The 19,490-nt window shown below is 40.1% G+C and overlaps 1 protein-coding gene across 3 annotated transcripts; it reads left to right on the top strand.

Moving 5' to 3' along the window:
* The first annotated feature begins 1,004 nt into the window (after window positions 1-1,004).
* raf1b (Raf-1 proto-oncogene, serine/threonine kinase b) lies at window positions 1,005-19,386 on the top strand. Of its 3 annotated transcripts, none has more exons than XM_052610469.1 (17): window positions 1,005-1,024; window positions 8,726-8,952; window positions 9,751-9,863; window positions 10,496-10,598; window positions 10,676-10,833; window positions 11,342-11,428; window positions 12,497-12,650; window positions 12,735-12,759; window positions 12,858-12,952; window positions 13,075-13,192; window positions 13,663-13,747; window positions 13,861-14,037; window positions 15,614-15,660; window positions 15,806-15,924; window positions 16,457-16,588; window positions 17,845-17,979; window positions 18,808-19,386. In XM_052610469.1, exons 2-17 carry the CDS (start codon window positions 8,755-8,757, stop codon window positions 18,943-18,945), a joined length of 1,884 nt encoding a protein of 627 aa, XP_052466429.1. In that variant the 5' UTR covers window positions 1,005-1,024; window positions 8,726-8,754; the 3' UTR covers window positions 18,946-19,386. The 3 variants fall into 3 exon arrangements, with proteins under 3 accessions (XP_052466429.1, XP_052466430.1, XP_052466428.1); XM_052610468.1 differs by lacking the exon at window positions 1,005-1,024 and adding an exon at window positions 5,239-5,396; XM_052610470.1 differs by lacking the exons at window positions 1,005-1,024; window positions 11,342-11,428 and adding an exon at window positions 5,238-5,396.
* Window positions 19,387-19,490: the final 104 nt, after the last annotated feature.

Here is a 19,490-nt window from a genome sequence, read left to right on the forward strand (position 1 = left end):
TTAACATGCAGGTATACAAATAAAACACTAATACAATTTCTAATACAGTTGAATCTGTAAGTAATCTGCCCAGCTCTGCGCAGACAGACAGACCGATACTAATGGCAAACTCCTACAATACACCCAAATCAATTATTCATGCTTGTGCATCCAGTAGCTCATGAATAGTTTTTTGGAATAAATAATACATATGTATTTTCCTCCATGCCTTTACTCCTCTAGCTGACCGACACAGATTTCTTCCGTTTGCACGTCTCTTTACAACTCATCCTGTATGCTTTTTATAGGAATGCACCTGTCAGGAGAGATGAGTGTGTGTGTGTGTGTGTGTGTGTGTGAGGGGGTTGTACTGCTGTCCTGCAGGCTTTTATAGCAGAGTCGATTTACTGATGGAGCAGACTCTCAGAATCAATACACTCAGAGCTGTGCTCATCTCTTTATCTTTAAGGTGGTTTGTATATCTGGAGCTTTACAGCCCTGTATGCTTGTCAACATATATATATAAAAAAAGAATGATTAAAGTAAACTGAGAAAACGTAACTTTCATTGAATTGATAAAGAATATGATACGAAACAATCTCATGCTTGTGATATAAATGATCAAACATACAGACGTTTTCCCAGTCTCTGCCATGAACGCATGCAATCTTTGTTTTGTCTATAGCCTGGTGCTATTGTCAGATGATGCAAGCTGGAGGGAGTACCTTAAGGTCCTGCTCTCCGTTCTCCCCGCCTCCGTCTCTGTGAGTGCATTTGAGATGCTCTGGGAGTTATACACAGACAGCCTCCATTTGACACTGAGCCGCAGCTCAATAGCACACTGGGCCCGTCTGTGAGCAGAAGAAGCTTTCGCTGGATCTGTATTACTGGAGAAAAGGCCCAAGTTGTTTGGCTTTCCCCTGCTGTGGATGAATTGAAGATGGGGGTGAAGAGAAAGAGTCAAACAGAGCATTTGATGGAACTATGGTTGGAAATGAGAAGATAATCTGACATGGATGGATTTCACCAGCCCTTCTTGATTCAGGTGAGTGACTGTATTTATTGGGCCATTGTGGCCTAACGGTTAGAGAGTTGGACTAGTGTTTTTTGTTGGTTCGAGTCTCGGTGCAGGCAGGGGTTGTAGGTGTGTGGAGTGAATGTGAAGTGCTCTTTTGCACCCTTAAAACCAAGACAGGTGAGGCCTTTGAGCGAGAACCGAACCCCATCTGCTCCCCGGCGCTGCTGCAAAAATGGCTGCCCACTGCTCTGGGTGTGTTCCCTACTCACTACTGCGTGTGCACTAGGAAGGGTTAAATGCAGAGCAGAAACTCTGAGTATGGAACACCATTCTTGCCTTCACTCTCTCTCTCTTAATTATTAATTATCTGAACAACTTAAGCTAAGATGGTGAGAGCGGTTGTACATTGATTGCTGTGAAATAGCCTTTGTTTATCATCTTGTTTTAAATGTATAAAACCCAAAACTTGTGCTTTAAGGTATGCACATTGAATTTGTGCTGGTCATCATCCATTTTCTAATAGCAGCATATAGGTCAAAACTGAACAGTTATGATTTTATGTGTAATATAGTGCTGCACTAAGATCTTTGTGCAGGTTATAATCTGTAAAATGCTTTATTTGTGATTGCCTGCAGTTTAACAATTGTTTTTCACCTGTAAAGTATGCGTTCATTCAAATCATGAGGTAATGTGCTCATATGGCCAAGTGATGGCACTGTTATCTCAGGGAAAAAAAATGATCAGCTTGAAAATATACATAACAATACAATACAAGCAATATTAACAACAAATAGCAGCACAAATCTGTACATATAAAAGTATAGGTGACAACATCCACTTTTGAACAGCATATTAAACAGACACTATTCAACTCTGGTGTTTGCTTCCAAAACTCTGTTTGGTCTCATCTGTCCATACAGTTTGCATGCCATTTAAAGTTTGAGTAACACTGGGCAAACTGGAGGAGCATGAGTTTGTTGTTTGATGACAGTATATGGTCCTTTATTCCAGCCTGTTCCACACAAGCTGTGGTTATGTCCTCTGGTTGTATAGTTTTGGAGACCTCAAGATGCTACTGGCCATGTCCCAAATGGATCTTGCAGACTTACAATGGGCGCCGTGTGCATGTGTCTATTTGGTCCAAATGGGTGCCACATTTGTCATTTGTGTTTGTTTGTCATTTTCACACTACCTTTGCAGCTACTATCCTCCCTCGATGCACACTTCAGCAGACTTCCACTCAACTGTCAAAGTGGCTTTAGGTCACAAAAGTGTAAACTCAAGGGTTGTAAGCTCAAGGGTGTATAGGGTGCCATTTGAAGCACTAGCAGAGGAATCTGGTGTGCGTGTCACTTCATAATCATACCCCAGGGAAACAGGAAGTCAAGACTAACCACTTATATGTTCCTGATCACTAAGGGGAATTTAAAAACATACTGCATGATTGGAAATACACTACATATTTACAGGAATGCAGCTAATTGGGCCCCATGTTATTATTTCACTTTCACTGAAAAAAATAAAAATACTTATCATTTACTCTTGCATACCTTCATGATGTTGAAGATATCTATGAATATTTTTCTTCAGTGGAAAACAAACTACGATTCTTAGAAAAACAGTCCATTTCTGTGAGTCCTTATAATGCAAGTGATTGGGATCCTCAAAGCTGACCCTTCAGAGAAGCTAAATAAAGAGGACAGTAATCCTTAAAACCCCAGTTGATTAATGAATGTTCTGCATCACTTCTGACATGAGTTTCACAATGCGCTTATGTTTACATCAAATGTGAACTCACAAACCTTCATTTGGCAGCTTGGTCTAAAGCAATGACTTATTCTTTAAAATATGAGAGTTTTTCTTACACACAGCTATGGTTTTGCTTCAGAAGTCTGGGCTTGTAATGGATTACTGCTGTGTTGGTTTTGCTTGGTGTTTGGCTGACTGATGGTCCCATCCATTTGCATTATATTGACTCACGGAAGTTTTATTTTTATTTTTCTAGAAGAAAGTCATACATCGGGACAACGTGAGGGGGAGTAAATTACAAGAAATTGTCAATTTTTGGTGGAGTATCAGTTTACATTAATATAATTTACTAGCAGTGTTGGGAAGTCAAGGAATTAAAATTAAAAAATTAAATTTATGCATTTAGCAGACACTTTTATCCAAAACGACTTACAGTTCATTCAGGCTATCAATTTTTACCTATCATGTGTTCCCGGGGAATCAAACCCCTAACCTGGCACTTGATAGTGCAGTGCTTTACCAATTGAGCTACAGGAACACTATTACATAACATGATTACAAAATAAATGTAATTTGTTACAGTAATAAGGAAAAAATGTAATTAAATTACAGTTACCTTAAAGGGGGGGTGAAATGCTATTTCATGCATACTGAGTTTTTTACACTGTTAAAGAGTTGGATTCCCATGCTAAACATGGACAAAGTTTCAAAAATTAAGTTGTACGTTTGAAGGAGTATTTCTGTTCCCAAAATACTCCTTCCGGTTTGTCACAAGTTTCGGAAAGTTTTTTTCGAGTATGGCTCTGTGTGACGTTAGATGGAGCGGAATTTCCTTATATGGGTCCTGAGGCACTTCTGCCGGAAGAGCGCACGCTCCCGTATAGCAGAGCAAAGTTGAGCAAAGAGTATAGCAAAGTTGTGCAAGTGTTTGTGTTTGTTCCCTGCATTTCTAAAATGCTTGTTTTACAAACAAGGCCCAGTTTGACGACGGATTTGCACATCGTTTATTTCTTAAGGATAATGCAGTCCCAACCCGCAGGCGGTGAGTAAAACTGCTTCAAATATCTCTGCCTCCTTGTTAGTGCGTCCGCCTCCCATGCCGGAGACCCGGGTTTGAGCCCCGCTCGGAGCGAGTCGTTGCTGCTGCTTTCGTTCAGTTTCAGCCTCTGGATCTGATTCTGGATCATAAATAAACGGCTGAATCTGACTGTTAACCAAGGTTTGTTTTGGATGTTTTTTTCCTCACGGTAATGTCACAGCTTCCAAACGCTCTCAACAAAAAAGCCTACTGGCGCTCGTGATTCTTTAGCTCCGCCCACACGTCACGCCTCCAGCCGGTCGTGTTTTTCCGGGAAAAATCAGTACAGACTATCTTTCTCTTATGAATATAATAAAACTAAAGACTTTTTGGAGTTATGAAGGATGCAGTACTACTCTATAGGTACTGAAGATTAACAGGATATTGAGTGAAAACGAGCATTTCACCCCCCCCCCCCCCCTTTAATGTATAACACAATAACACACTGGGACCTGCACCAGACACTTTGTACAGCATTGGTCTGCTCACAACCTCATTCAACTACCTCTTCAGTCAGTTTAAATAAAGAACTGCTCTCTGAGATTTTTGACCCTTTAAACAGTCATTATATCTGCACTGTTTGTTAACTTCACTGGTTTGCTCTCTATCTGCAATGTGCCTTGTGCTGCTTTTTACTTATCTTTCTTTTTACATTACCTATTTGTATAGTTGTACTTTATATTTTATCTGTATTTAATGTTCTACTGTTAGTGTTATCTGTATGCACCGGGGGTCTGAGGGTTACGCAATTTCAAATCTCTGTATGTATTGTACATATGGAAGAATTGACAATAAAGCAGACTTGACTTGAATACTACTGTAAGGTTAACCCTGTCGGCTTTAAATGTTTGTAACAGTTGAAAAACATTAGAATTTTTGAAAAGTAATAAAAAAATGATTCCAATTTAATCAGTTGCATTACTTTATAGTAATAATTATAATCAGTATAAGTATAATCTGTAACCTATTACATTTCCAAAGTAATGTTCCCAGCACCGTTTACTGGTCTACTTTGTATGGAAGCCTTATTTCTGCCAAATCAAGATAATTGCTAAAATTTTGACTTTATTTCTCAGAATTGTGAGATATGAACTCGCAATTGTGAGAAAAGAAGAAAGTCAGAATTGCGGGATATAAACTCGCATTCACGGGTTATAAAGTCAGAATAGGGAGATATAAACACAATTTTGAGAAAGAAAAAAAAAATCACAATTACATAGTTTTATTTATTTTTTATTTAGTGGCGGAAACTGGCTTCCATAATTTTGTTCCCAACACAGCTGAAAAAATGTAATTAAATTTGAAAGCAACTATGTGTGCTGTGACTAGTCAATCTTGTATTGTGAACATCTTCAATTCATATTTTAATCCTACTAATCAAACTGCACATGAGTCATCTGGTACTGGAGTTTAGACGAGTCGAAACCTGGGCTGTTAAATGTGAAGTTAGCTTGCCATATCACGCGACTGCTAGAAGCGTTTGACAAAAACAGCGATGCAGTTCGGCGCAGCTCGTCGCGTCGCTGCAGTGATGAAAATCATGGCGGATCAACAATTCAACAACTTTCTCTGGTGAGTAAAGCTCCGCTCTTTAGATCTGTCCAGGGTTTATTCGCGTCTCGCCGCTGATCGGATCAGTAACGTTACACATGTTCGCTGTTGCGTTGAAACATCATTCGCCGATGTTATTGTTTGTTTGTGTGAAGCGTAACGTTATAAGAGAATGTGTTGGTAAACACGGTTAAATCTATCAGAACAATCTAATCTTCCCCTTTCTTTCTTTCTCTAGTTGTGTAGTTAGTTCGCTGCGTGTCAGATCCAGCGAGAAGCTGTTTAAACTTCTCAAAGGACAACACGGACTTCGCTTGAAACTCATAACATTAGTGTGTTAGCGTTAGGGAAAATATCCTTTCTTGTGTCGGTAACTAATGTTAGGAGTGTGTAAGAGCGGTTCATAATTTAACTGATATTAACAGTGTATCGAAACAGTTGAACGAATGAAGTGTAACTGTGTGACATGGATTATTGCCAGCATGAAATATTAACAAGCCTCTTCATTGTTCTCCAGTTTTTCCTCAAATGCACACAAGTCTTCTCCGTTTGATCAAGTTTTTAGAACTGAAGCGTGTTAAAGGTGTTAAATGTTTGTTTATAGAATTACCCGGATGTTCAAGACCTTTTAAAAAACACAAAGGCTAATGTCTTTGGTATCTTGATTTGTTTCCTCAGTCTGCTGATTCATTAACATGATCCAGTTTCATGAAACCTGTCTGTACTGTTCTGCATTTAATGCACAAGTACTGAATTTAATGCACAAGTACTGAATCTGCACGGCTGCACTGCAAACACGTCTGAACCCAAGCAAACTGATGTTATTGTGCTTCATCGGACTGATCTGTTCTGTGTGAGAGCAAGCAGAGCACACATTAGGCTATCAGCACTCATCTAAATGGCTTTAATTGTGCTGCTTTCTGATATAAACCTCTCTACTTGGCCTAAAGAAGTCTTCTGAGTATAGTTTTACAGACCTTTCAGTATAAACAAGATTATTGCATTTCATTGCTATTCTTTGAAATCCATAAATGTGGGCATTTTTAGTAGTCCTTTTATAATAACAGTCATTATTTGACTTCTGTCCCCAATGCAAAGAGCCATATTTCAAGAATAGCTATTGATATAGAGATCATAAAATGAATAAATATTGAGTATTTTGAAAGAAAGATTTGTTTAATTGGTGTTTTTAATGGCCAAAACTGTATGTTCACACTTAGTGCATTGTATAACCCAATACATTTAAATCATATTATAATATGCACACACAAACACAAATACCTCATAAGATAGCTTCGAGATATTGAATTAACATTATGATATTTTTGCCAGCGTGTTGTAAAACTCACTTGTAGATCTCTCATTGAGATGGCATCGTTGGCTTGCGTGGCGCAGAGAGAGATATCAGGGAAGTTGTACAGAATGTTTTACTACGGACTAATTTGTGTTTCTCCCAGCCGCTGAGCTCAGCAGTGAGTGTCTGTCTCTGATAGCTGCTCAGACCTGCTCGACAGGTTTCTGATGTCAGAACAATGGAGACCTGAAAAGGATCAGCAGGCCAGAGCAGTTAAACCCAACATAGTTACACAGTTACTTTCCCAGCGAGAACAGGTGGATATCGCTGTGGCTCATGCAAAAAAATTGGCTGTGAATACTGTGTGACTTGCGTGACTGGTATCGTGAGCTGGCCGCAGTTTGGACAAACCATCTGGACATGAGACATCATTGCCAGTTCTTCACACACAGGACGGTTGGGAAGCCCAGAACAACAGTAATCCAAAAACACTGTGGCTTTCATTCTACTGTAAGTCGTAATGGCTTCTTTTCAGACACTGTTACTGACAGGATATCTGTCACCATCTCTGCTCTTCTGAGCGGCGGAGACGTGCTGACTAATGTTTCTTGCAACAACAGCGTGTCCTCTTCTTCAGATGTGCTGTTGGGTGTTTCATGTGTGTGTTTTGTCCTGAGAAGCGGTGGGAATAGTCTTGGCCTGGTGATTTACACATCACACGAGTCTCCTGTCGATCATCTGTTCTTAGCATTTTTAGTTGGGCTTTCTTTTAAGGTTTTCATTTTATAGCATTGCTATCAAGCTCAAAATTGGGCTTTGTTCTGTGTCACGACGTTATGACTTCAGAGTGAATGCTTTAGATTCAGAACCATCCTGGTTGGATGTGAATGTATAATAAATACAAACGTTTATACTCATTTGTGTTTTGCAGGAAGACTGCGTGCGCTTCTGTCTTTGATACAGCAGAAAGCAGAAGTGTGCTGTGTGAAATGCTAATCATTATCATTTTATCAGTATCATCTGAGGACTACTTGAATGTGGCTTGTTTAATTCTGTTGGGAGGACCCTGTCAGGGTTATTTGTCCTTGACTTATCAGGAGCTTCACTCACATGTTGCGAGCTGTAATAGAAAGACTGCATTACATGATATTAGATTCAGTCTTGACTTGCGGGTGACCTTGTTTAGAAACTGTACGCTGTGCTGTTTTGGAGAGTTATTGCTGCGAGTCACGTAGTCACATTACAAATACAATACCCACTTCAGAGTTGGCGGTACTATATGAGAGTAATGGATATGGGAAATGGTGTTTTAACCACATATTATAATTCAAGCCTTGTTTGTTAAAGATTTGTTTTACTCTCCCGCAGTCCATCCCAGATGTGGATGAGTTTGTTTCTTCTGCAGATTTGTAGAAATGTATCATTGCATCAGTGTCTCATCAATGGATGCTCTGCAGTGAATGGGTGCCGTCAGAATGAGAGTCCGATCAGCTTATAAAAACATCACAATAATCCACAGTTCTCCAGTCCATCAGTGAACATCTGTCCATAATCCATAATAACGCACCGTCCAGTATAAAAGTGCATCTGGTCTGAATGAGGAGAGAAATCTGCACAGATCAAGCAGAGATTACAAGCCAAAACAGTCCAAAAACAGGTCTAAAGTAAACTGGATTAAGGATGGATTATAGACTCATATTTTAGTTAAAATCATCTTATTGCTGGATGTGTTTCAGCTTCTGTCTTCTCCGGATGTTCACTGATGGACTGGAGTGCTGTGGATTATTGTGATGTTTTTATCAGACTCTTATTCTGACGGCACCCATTCACTGCAGAGCATCCATTGATGAGACACTGATGCAATGACACATTTCTCCAAACCTGATGAGGAAACAAACTCATCCTAATCTGGGGTGAACTGATACTGAGAACATTTTAAGCATTTTGTGTGAGCTATTCATTCCAGGTGCATTGTTTTGGCCATGATGGTCCCTGATTTCAGATCAGTTTTGTTTGTGAGGTCGTGTCATTTCTATCTGTTCTGTTCTCATGCCAGATTATTGAAGTCTGCTGCTGCCCGCTGTGATGGAGCCTGTTCAAGGGGCCTTGAAGAGCATCAGTCATGGGTTTGGATGCAAAGACTTGGTGTTTGAAGAATCCTGCATGTCTCCCAACATTCTCAAGAGCTTCCCCTACCGGAGATTATCAGATGACGGGAGAATCCCAGACGCCAAAACTAGCAGCACAATCCGCGTCTACCTGCCCAACAAACAGCGGACTGTGGTAACAATAAATAATCCTTGATATCTTCAAACACTTTAGGTGATTGTGTGACACAATACGATGAGCTTATCCGGATGAAGACTTACATGATAATGATGTAGTCAAAAATGGATAAGTTTTTCCCTCACGTATAAGCAACATTTTCAAAACAATTTCCATTTACACGTATCAGTGAAATCGGCCAGAAGCGCTGTATTACGTATGCCAGGCCAGTAGCAGGCGCTGTCACCCTGTGAGTAACACTACCTGAGGGAAGTGATGATTATATGATGTGTCTCCGCTGTTGGTTGTAATATTGGTGAAGCTAATCCACACTTTGCCAAAGAAGCATTAGCAAACTCTTGAGCAGCATCAACAGTACCATGCACTCCTCCATTGTTGTGTATGTTTGTTCGTGTTTGCCTTTAAAATCAACACGTACTGCGCATGTCTACATACCTAACACATACTACGCACGCGCATGACGTCACCGTTTTCAAAGTTTCACATATTGGGTGTTTACACGGAAACAATAATGGTGAAGTTTTCAAAAACTTGCACTTTTAAACCAATTTTCAGTCCCCAAAACAATGTTGCCATGTAAATGGCCCCTTACACTGTAAGCGCCATGATGAATAAGCAGTTATTACAGATTCCCAAAGTGATTGTCAATATAACGTCAAAGATGCAGCCCGGTTTGTTCCTTTCATAATGTTCTTCTCCTCTACACAACCTAACCCTAACCCTAACCCTTAACATGCTTGTTCACAGCTTTCACTTCAATTTAAGTGATGAAATGTTAAACTTGTGTTGTAATAGGTGAATGTGCGACCAGGTATGACGCTACGCAACTGCCTCATCAAAGCCCTGAAAGTCCGTGGGCTTCAGCCAGAATGCTGTGCTGTTTTCAAGCTGCATCGAGAACATTCATAGTGAGTTGTGGCCTGTGCTGTTGTGAGCTTGAAGTCTGAATTGAATAAGTATATCACCTTATCCTCAGTTTGCAACATGTAGGTCCAATTGAAAAGTAGCAAATGTGTTGAACCCAAATGAATAAGGTATTTTTGCCAGTGACTTTCATGTGGAAATGTGTTTTTACAGAACAATGTAAAATAATTGCGAATGAAAAAATGCATTGTATCTGATAATGCTGGATTTTGGTATGCACCATTTTACAAGCTCCCATGATCTGATTCTGATTCATTTGGGAATTACTGGGATATCCTGGAGGAAAACCTCAAGAAATGGCTTCCACGCTACAACACTGTTGTCCTGGAGCGGCCAACTCCGAGTACAGATCCCGGGCCGGTTTATGAGTGAACTAGTAACAGTGTCCCATCATGATCTCCATGTAACCTGACTGAGCTAGAGCAGTTTCTCCAGAGAGATTGTAAGAACAATCCAGGGACCAGAGCAGATCTGATATCTAAATATGACTTAAAGGGGCATGAATACTTATGAAAAAATGATTGTGTGTTTAATATCTGAAATAATCAAGCTTCATTTGGTTTAATTTTGGCCCTGCAAGTGAATTTGATGAAAACGCATTATTATTTTTGTTCAGTAAAAAGTTGCGGATGGATTGGAGCACTGATTCTACCTCACTGGTCGGAGAGGAGTTGCTGGTTGAAGTCTTAGATCACGTACCCCTGACTACACACAATTTTGTGAGTTCCCATAATGTGTTTAAATCGAGCCATTGTTGTCTTTACAACTTCTCTAATGACCATCCCCTGAATCACAGGTACGAAAAACCTTTTTGAAGTTGGCCTTTTGTGACATATGTCAGAAGTTTCTTTTGCACGGCTTCAGATGTCAGACGTGCGGCTACAAGTTTCACGAGCACTGCAGCACCAAAGTGCCCACGATGTGCGTGGACTGGAGCAACATCAGACAGCTCCTGTGAGTGTTCATCAACCCATACTCCTGCATCGTCACGCTCCATGTCTACACAGGGCTACTGTCGTGTAAATATCAGGCTTTCAATGATAAAAATTCAGATTTCCGGACCTAGAAAAGGAAATACATTTATGTTTATGCACATTCTATTATAAAATGTAACCAGTGCTGCTTTTGTGTAATGTGCCATTTCCTAGCTTTTTATTTGTTATATTCCTCTGTTGAAAGAATATGGACATGTAGATGTAGTTCAGGGGAAGTCTGTTGATGCACAGAAAGAGTTTTGCATAGAGGCCCTCATACTGTGAGCTTTGTAGATGTCTATCAATGAAAATCAGGTAATGCACGGTACAAAGGTCCATTCTTTTGCTGCTCGTACTGGTCACAAAGCCCTCCTTCATTTAAAAACAAAAATGTTTTCTAAGATTATACCACTCATTAGTCCTAAAATTAGACATGGTGTAGTTTGTAATTTAATGTAAGTTGATTGAGTGGCCGTGTCCTTCTCCAGGCTGTTCCCCACTCCCGGAGAGAACGGGACTCCATCGCTCCCTCCCCTCTCATCCCGTCGCATGCACAACTCTAAATTCTCCTTCAGGTAAATATAGCCTGTTTCTATATTTACCTCAAATGCAGTGAACTGACTCGACAAGTCCTCTGAAAATCAAAGCGTGTCAAGACGTCGTCTCCTCGTTTTTCTTCTTCCTTGGATTTATGGATGATGCTTGTAGTTCCTCGTGTTTAAGCATTTTTCCTTACACCGTTTTGTCAGTTTTATATTATAAACAGTCACATTAATAAATATTTCACTATTAATACTTTTTAGTCATATTTTCCCATTTAGTTTTGAAATGATTGGTCTTAGAGAGTCCTGCCCAAGTGGAGGAACACAAATCGATCAGGATCTATAGAGATGATCCATCTAGAGAAACTGATGACTGATCATCACAGAATATCATTTTAACAATAACACACTTCCAGTGGACGTACACTAGGCCAACAACCATTAAAATGTGCACTGTTTTAGAAGACGTTGCTGGCACGAGACTCGTGCGATAAGATCTCTTGCTGGCCTTGTCTGTGTAAACTTGCACCCAGTTTTGCAACGTGTTATTTTTTCCTGTTTTCATGATGATGTAAATCTATTTCGTAACTTTCACACCAAATGCGCACTGCCTGATGTGTAAATGATGATTTTTTTTTTCTTTTTGTCAGTGAAGATCGAAGCAAAAAAATATAAAATAAATAAATGTGCTAGTGCACTTGATCCTCTTTAGTCTTGCTATAACTGTTTTGACGTTACGTTCGCGATGTTTTTATTATAGAGCACCGCCTGTGATGGAGGATTACCTTCTGCTAGCATCACACTTGTTCCTCTTGTTTTTTTTTCATTGCTCTGGAACCAACAAAAGTTTATGATGCTCTCCATAAACCCACTCTCTTCAGGACGATGTAACCAGAAGTGCTAAAATGCATCTCTTTCTGGGTTTTGGCCTAAAAAAATACACCATCCCTCCGCCATATTTAGTACTATATATTGCAAAGTTTTATATTATAAAGATGCTGTGCTGTGAAAGAAGACTTGGGTCTAAACGCATCCGAAACCCTGTGAGAACACAAACACTCCTACTTGCTAAGATTCACTGACATATGAACACTTCTCTAGTCCCTATCACAGATACTCAACGCCAAATGCTTTAAACTACATCGCCCCCATGCCGTCCCCGGGTGTTTCTCTCAGTCATAAAGTGCTGTCCACGTCCACCCCCAACGTCCACATGGTGAGCACCACCCAGCCGGTCGATGAAGCGGCCTATCAGGTGAGACTCCAGCGCTCTCTCTTCTGTCCTAAATTCAGTTCCTTGATCCTTATGCTAAAATAGCGCTTCCCTCTTCTCTCCTAGGAAGCCTTAGGGCGGGATGAATCCGGTAAGGGGATTTTCAGAACTTTTCTTTAGGTTTCATAGCAAAGCCAAGGCTGAAATGTCTTCTTACACATCCCGTTGTTGTGTGGCGTGTATTCACAGGAAGCCCTCCAAGTCAGAGCCCGACGGAGTGGTCCAAAACCCCGGCTCCAGCTCACAAGGAGAAACACTCCACTAACGCTCAGGAAAAACGCATCGTAAGCACCTCTTTACGATGCTTGAGACACAAATCAGACTATTAACAATATCAGATTGGTTTCTGCATGCCATTTCCGTCAGCATTAGCTAACATCCGCGTGGTTTGTGTACTGGTCACTAGCGTCCTCGAGAGAAGAGAGATTCGAGCTACTATTGGGAGATCGAGGTCACTGAGGTGGTTCTGCACTCCAGGATCGGCTCAGGGTCTTTTGGCACAGTTTACAAAGGGAAGTGGCACGGTAAGGGTTCCTCCTCACCTTTAATTGATGTGTGGGGGTCACGCAGGGGCGCGTATAACGGCATCCAACACATCCAGTGATAACGATGTCTTTGGGTGATTTGTGTTTAACTCTGTAAAGCTGTTTTGTTATGAATAATCTGACCTTTGTGAACAAGCTCCAAAATAAAAGTCACTAATTATTAAAGTTCCCCTATTAAGCGATTTTGGATATAGCCTTTCAAACAGTTTCATACAGTAGCTGTAATTTGTAAAGCTGAAAGTGCATGATAAATAAAGTTATTGTAAATCATCAGTAATTCAAATCCCACTTGGGACAACACACTCTTCATTGGGCGCACTAAGTGTAATTAATTATTACAACGTTGACAAAATTGAGCTAAAATGGTGATTTTTGGTAGTCCGGTTTAGACGAACAGAAATCCTGCTTGCTCGAGTAAGTTTAAGTGATTGTATTTCATGAATTTTCAGGTGATGTTGCTGTGAAGATCTTAAAGGTCATGAATCCCACACCTGAGCAGTTACAGGCCTTTCGCAATGAAGTAGCTGTTCTCAGGTAAACCACACAAGAGTTTGAGAGAAACATTTGCATTATATCCTTGTCATGTGGTGCTTAGCATCTGCTAAACACTGGCCAAGCAGCTGAAGTGGTTTCTGTCATTGCTACAGGAAGACCAGGCATGTCAATATCGTTTTGTTTATGGGATACATGACCAAGACAAACATGGCCATTGTGACGCAGTGGTGTGAAGGAAGCAGCCTCTACAAACATCTGCACGTGCAGGAGACCAACTTCCAGATGTTTCAGCTGATCGACATCGCCAGACAGACGGCTCAGGGCATGGAGTGAGTGTTTGAGATAGTTTATAGCGATCCTGCTGATCACAGCTCAGAGGCAGGTGTGTTGCAGCCAGGGCTGTGTGATAATATCCTAACTGATGTTTAAATGTTACGCGATTCACAAAAACACACCCAGAGAGTGCAGACACACACTATGAGATTCACATTTAGAGTTCACGCCTTCACTGTGTGATTTAATCTATTAAAAGATTCTGAGATATTTAGAATTTCACCAAAATTCAAAACATCCCCGTCTTTATTTATATCATCTGATATAATGTCACACAAACAGTAGAGTTTTTTTTTTCTCTCCAAGTATCACAATTGCAAATTTGACATCGATTTGATGAAGAGTTCAATAAATTAAGAAGTTAATATCAAGTGACTTGCATTTTAGACACAATAGTTCCTGTTTTTGCTCTATTTCGTCAACGAAAACCATTTCAGACAAGCCACAGCAGAACTGTTTTGTGTCTCTGATCAACACAACAGTGTTTCTTTACTGAATCAATCAGCATTTGAACAAATCGGTTGAATGAATGACTCAATGATTCACTCGTACAGTGATTTTAGCTTTAGATTTAAAGTAGATTTTCCCAAAATATCAGCTGATTATCATTATAGACAAACTTCCAGAAAATATGAAGATATAATTGTTAGTAGTTGCAGCAGGGTTGGCTGGCCCTGATCTAGTCCAGCGTTTCTCAGCCCTACGCTTGCAACCGTAAACACTGTTATTTGCTAAATGCAAATTATAACATGAAGCTAAGCAAATGCTCTTGTATGGTTGGGATAGGAAAATTAACAGACTTATCAACTCCCAAAACGTCCATGCCTAAGCTGTTTTGTTGTAGATGTCAAAGGCTGTGCATCTAATGAATGCAACAGTATATTGGTGTAAATGGTGAACCGATAGAAGACAGTGAACTTAGATGCTAACACAGAAGAGCCAACATCATCCTGGAAAGCCATGGACAGAACTGCACAAAGTAAACCAAATGCAAACCAATATTGCTTTGAAAATATATGCTACCAATCAAAGGTTTGGGAGCAAAAATGTTTGACCTCAACAAAGACCTTTTCAAATCAATGCTGTTATTTTATATATCTTTTTGAACTTTGTATACATCAAAGAATACTGAAAACATATTTAATAAATAAATGCAGACTTGGTGAGCAGAAGAGCTTCTTGGGAAACCGTCTTACCAGTCCCGAACATTTGAACAGTAATGTATATGATTATTGTAATGCATTTGATGCTTTCAGGCGTAGTGTTGGAAAGGATCTGTAGTGTAACACAATTAAGACCACAGAGCACAGCACGCTGTCAGTGTTTGACAGCATCGTATATTCTCAGGGGCAGATTTGCATTTTGAGAGCATGATACCATCAGCTATTTATAGAAATGGGACCAGGTTTTAAAATAGTACAGCAGAGGTGGGTGTTTATGTGTAAACTCAGAGGTGGTTTTGTCAGTTAACACCTGACGGTTTTCTCTACCATTATGATGATAATGCCAAAGATATACAGAATGTAACCTTTAAAGGTTTTCTAATAACTCTTCATGTCTTTTGTCTTCTAGTTACCTTCATGCAAAGAATATCATCCACCGAGACATGAAGTCAAATAGTATCTTTTACAAACATCTTCTGAATTGTACTTCCTTTTATTTCAGCATTGCATTGATCGAAGTGAACCGCTGTCTCTGTAGAGAAGGTTGATTTCGGTGAGTCTAGTGCTCAAGCTGTCAGAAATGCCCTTAACAGAAGCTCAGATATCTTCCTGCACGAAGGGTTGACGGTGAAGATTGGTGATTTTGGTCTGGCCACGGTGAAGGCACGGTGGAGCGGCTCCCATCGGGTGGAGCAGCCGTCCGGCTCCATTCTGTGGATGGTGCGTCAAATGTGTCCCCCTGAGGCCATCCAACATCAGGATGAGTTTGTGTCTTCATCAGATCTGGAGAAATGCAGCGCTGCATCAGTGTCTCATCAATGGATGCTCCACAGTGAATGGGTGCCGTCAGAATGAGAGTCCAAACAGCTGATAAAAATGTTCATATTAACACTTCCTCCACTGGAAAAGTCCATTCTTGTAAACAGTGCTTGATTTCTCTCCTGATTCAGACCAGAACACTTTTTCACTGGAGGAAGTGTTATTATGGACTGGTTTTGTAGTTAAAAACATCTTAATGCTGGATTTGTTTCGTCTTCTGTCTTCTCCAGATGTTGTGCTGTGGATTATTGTGATGTTTTTATCAGACTCTCATTCTGACGGCACCCATTCACTGCAGAGCATCCGTTGATGAGACACTGATTCAATGACACATTTCTGATGAAGAAACACACTCATCCACATCTGGGATGGACTGAATACCAGTGTCTTATGTAATATTTTCTGAATCTCTCACTGATGCTGATGTTTTCAGGCTCCTGAGGTCATCCGGATGCAGGACAACAATCCTTACAGTTTTCAGTCGGATGTGTACTCGTACGGTGTGGTCCTGTACGAGCTGATGACAGGAGAACTGCCTTATTCTATGATTGCAAACAGAGATCAGGTACAGTGACGCTACCCTTCTACAGATCATGAGACCGTAATCTACCTGTTCACCATGCATGAAATAAAACATGGGTTTGACTTCCAGATTCCTGCTTACAGGCTTCTTACGCAGTCCGGAAAAGCATGGAAGTTGATTTTGCTCATTTCCAGGTCTGGAAAAGTATGGAAAAAAAGATAGAACAGTATGGAAAAATATCTGCATTTCTAGCCCTCATTTAGCTTTCAATAATAGAAAGTGATTAATTTAATGAAAAAAAAAAAAGTGTCATGCAAGAAGTGTGTCTTCATAGCAGCTGCTCAGTGATTCAGAATGAATGCACTTTTTCATTATGCAGGTTTTTTCTCCGGATATTCTTAGCACCGTATTACAGAGTCTCTAAAAGGACCTTTGCACACATCTAGAATACACAGACGTTGGAGCGTGCACACAGCTGTATTGTGCCAGCGGTCCGTTCATGTCATGTTCTCTGCAGTACAGAGGATGATGAATTGGACATAAGGCCTTGATATCAGAGGTGCTTCCCAAGGAAAGCCATGTGTTGAGCAAATAGATCTTAATTCGTGTGCATCCGTGCTCTCGTTTCTTCATGAGAAGATGACAGTGATGCACAGAGGAAGGTGCTTACAGTATATAAAACTATAATTGCAATTGCAATCTAATGCATAAGTGAACAAAATATTCCCGTCAATAGTTTCTCGAGGGCATGAAAAACTTTCTTGTGTGCATGCAAAATCTTTTATATATGCAAGAAAAACAAAAACCTGCTCAGCTCAGGATTGAGGCGAGTGTGTGACAGTGGAGCTTGTGCTCACAGCAGCGTGACTCTCAAATGTGTTTGGCACTGATCCTGAGCGCTCCGGAGCCCTGCTGCTAAATTTAGGAGCCCAAAGGCTAAAGGTCCATTTAAAGCACCCTCACTGCTTGTGTAGCCTATTGTTTAATGGGGAGGTGAAACGAAGGCCGTCATTTTTGTTTTCCACCGTTTTCCAGTCATCTTAGAAATCATGCAGTGTTTGTTAAGAGATGCAGCACTCATACTGTTCAAAACCAGGGATTCTCACTCAAAGTATTACATGAATCCTGCATTATTTGTGTAAGAGAGGCGTACTTTTGCTTTTCTAAGAGATCCCATTGAGTGCAGGAAGTAGAAGAGAGCAGATGATCATCCTAATCGCGCTGTGTATAACATGTCAGAGTCTAGTTCCTGTTGTAGTTTGGAGTAGAGTAAGTTGTTCCCGTTGCTTTGTGTGCAGATCATCTTTATGGTGGGGAGGGGCTATCTGACCCCTGACCTCAGTAAACTCTACAAGAGCTGTCCTAAAGCCATGAAGAGACTCGTCGCCGACTGCATCCAGAAGAGTAAAGACGACCGGCCGCTGTTTCCACAGGTGAGGACAGTCTCCTGAATACAGAGCCTCGTTTAATCGCTTTCATGACAATTTCCCACAAACTATGCCCTTTACTCTACATTTACTCTGCACTACATTATATTACATAATATACAGTGTTTGTTCTTAAAAAACATTTTAAAGGTAGAACAATAAATGTTACACTTAAACTTAAAAACAAGACACAAAAAAAAAAAACAAGTGTGAAATGTGTTTTATTTCCCCAAAATACATTTGGATCAGCTTGAATATAATAATAACTGCTAATATTATGTTAATGACAATGCATCTTGTAAGCTAATTCTCAATTAGTTATTAATAATGTGTCAAAAAGCAGATATAATAATTATCCTGCATGTCCTTTATCAGAAAGAAATAATCTGTGTCAGTGTCATAATAAAACATCAGTGTCTAAAATATTAAATGTAAATAATATATCATTTTTCAATTTGGTGTCTTAACTGTTAATAGTGGTATATTGGATATATATTTTTAAATATTAGTTATTGATATTATTTTCAGTTTTTTATTATGGTGTTGGTAATGTTCTTGTTTGGTTAGATTCACCTTCTTGTTGCATTGTAAAAATGATTTTCTTTTAGACGTTTTTCTACTTTAAATGTCATGTTTAATTCAGTGCTTTACTTGCCGTTTCTTTCTAATCATTTGTGAAAGTTACTAGCAATTTCTAAGTGAAAGTTGTAAATCCAGCACTTTTTTAGTGGTCATTGATGATGTGTAGATTGTTTGTAAGCTGTAGCTGTTGGCAGTGTTTAATAATGAGGGTGTTTGACTGCATTGACATGATTTATGTGATGTCTTTTCTAGATCCTGTCCTCGATTGAGCTGCTCCAGCACTCGCTCCCCAAAATAAACCGCAGCGCGTCCGAGCCGTCGCTCCACAGAGCCTCGCACACCGAGGACATCAACGTCTGCACGCTCGCGCTCTCCTCCGCCTTCAAGTGAAGCCACGGGTCGTCCAGGGCTTGACGTCTGTGCTGTGTTTAGTGTGTAGTGTGTGTTAGCGTGAGACGTGAGCTGGCTGAGCAGCTGATAGCACTTTCTCCACGCGCCTCACACTCTCAGTGCGTCTGGCTCCCGCAGCATCCCTCATCATCACACTTGTAGATATTCCTGAAGTGCCAGTGTGAAGGTGGACATCATCTAAACAAGCACAAGGTGCAGGGAGCACTTTATGATCATCGTGTGTCTAGACGTCTCTTTGACTCGTGTATGTTACAGAAATCAAAGCAAGAAGAGGGTATTAACGTTATTATCAGACTTATTAGGGATCCTTTCTTTTTCTTCCTTCGGCTTTTAGTGCTTGTCATGGAGAATTAACTTGTAAACTTGACAGATTGTTTATTCATTGTATTTTAATAAAATTAAGTTAAATACACCACACAAGCTTGGTTTTTAAATGATTTGTGCTTCGTATGAGTAGTTGATTCTGGAGTGATTTATTTGAGAGTTACTTGCATTTCTATTGAAACGGTGTGAACTCTTAAAAC

Source organism: Carassius gibelio, chromosome A11 (assembly GCF_023724105.1).
Source record: "Carassius gibelio isolate Cgi1373 ecotype wild population from Czech Republic chromosome A11, carGib1.2-hapl.c, whole genome shotgun sequence".
Taxonomy (NCBI): domain Eukaryota; kingdom Metazoa; phylum Chordata; class Actinopteri; order Cypriniformes; family Cyprinidae; genus Carassius; species Carassius gibelio.

Coding starts and splice junctions, on each gene's coding strand:
- raf1b (XM_052610469.1), top strand. CDS start 8,755: ATGGAGCCTGTTCAAGGGGCCTTGAAGAGCATCAGTCATGGGTTTGGA. Junction 12,953..13,074: donor ACGCTCAGGAAAAACGCATC/GTAAGCACCTCT, acceptor ACTGGTCACTAG/CGTCCTCGAGAGAAGAGAGA. Junction 17,980..18,807: donor ACCGGCCGCTGTTTCCACAG/GTGAGGACAGTC, acceptor TGTCTTTTCTAG/ATCCTGTCCTCGATTGAGCT.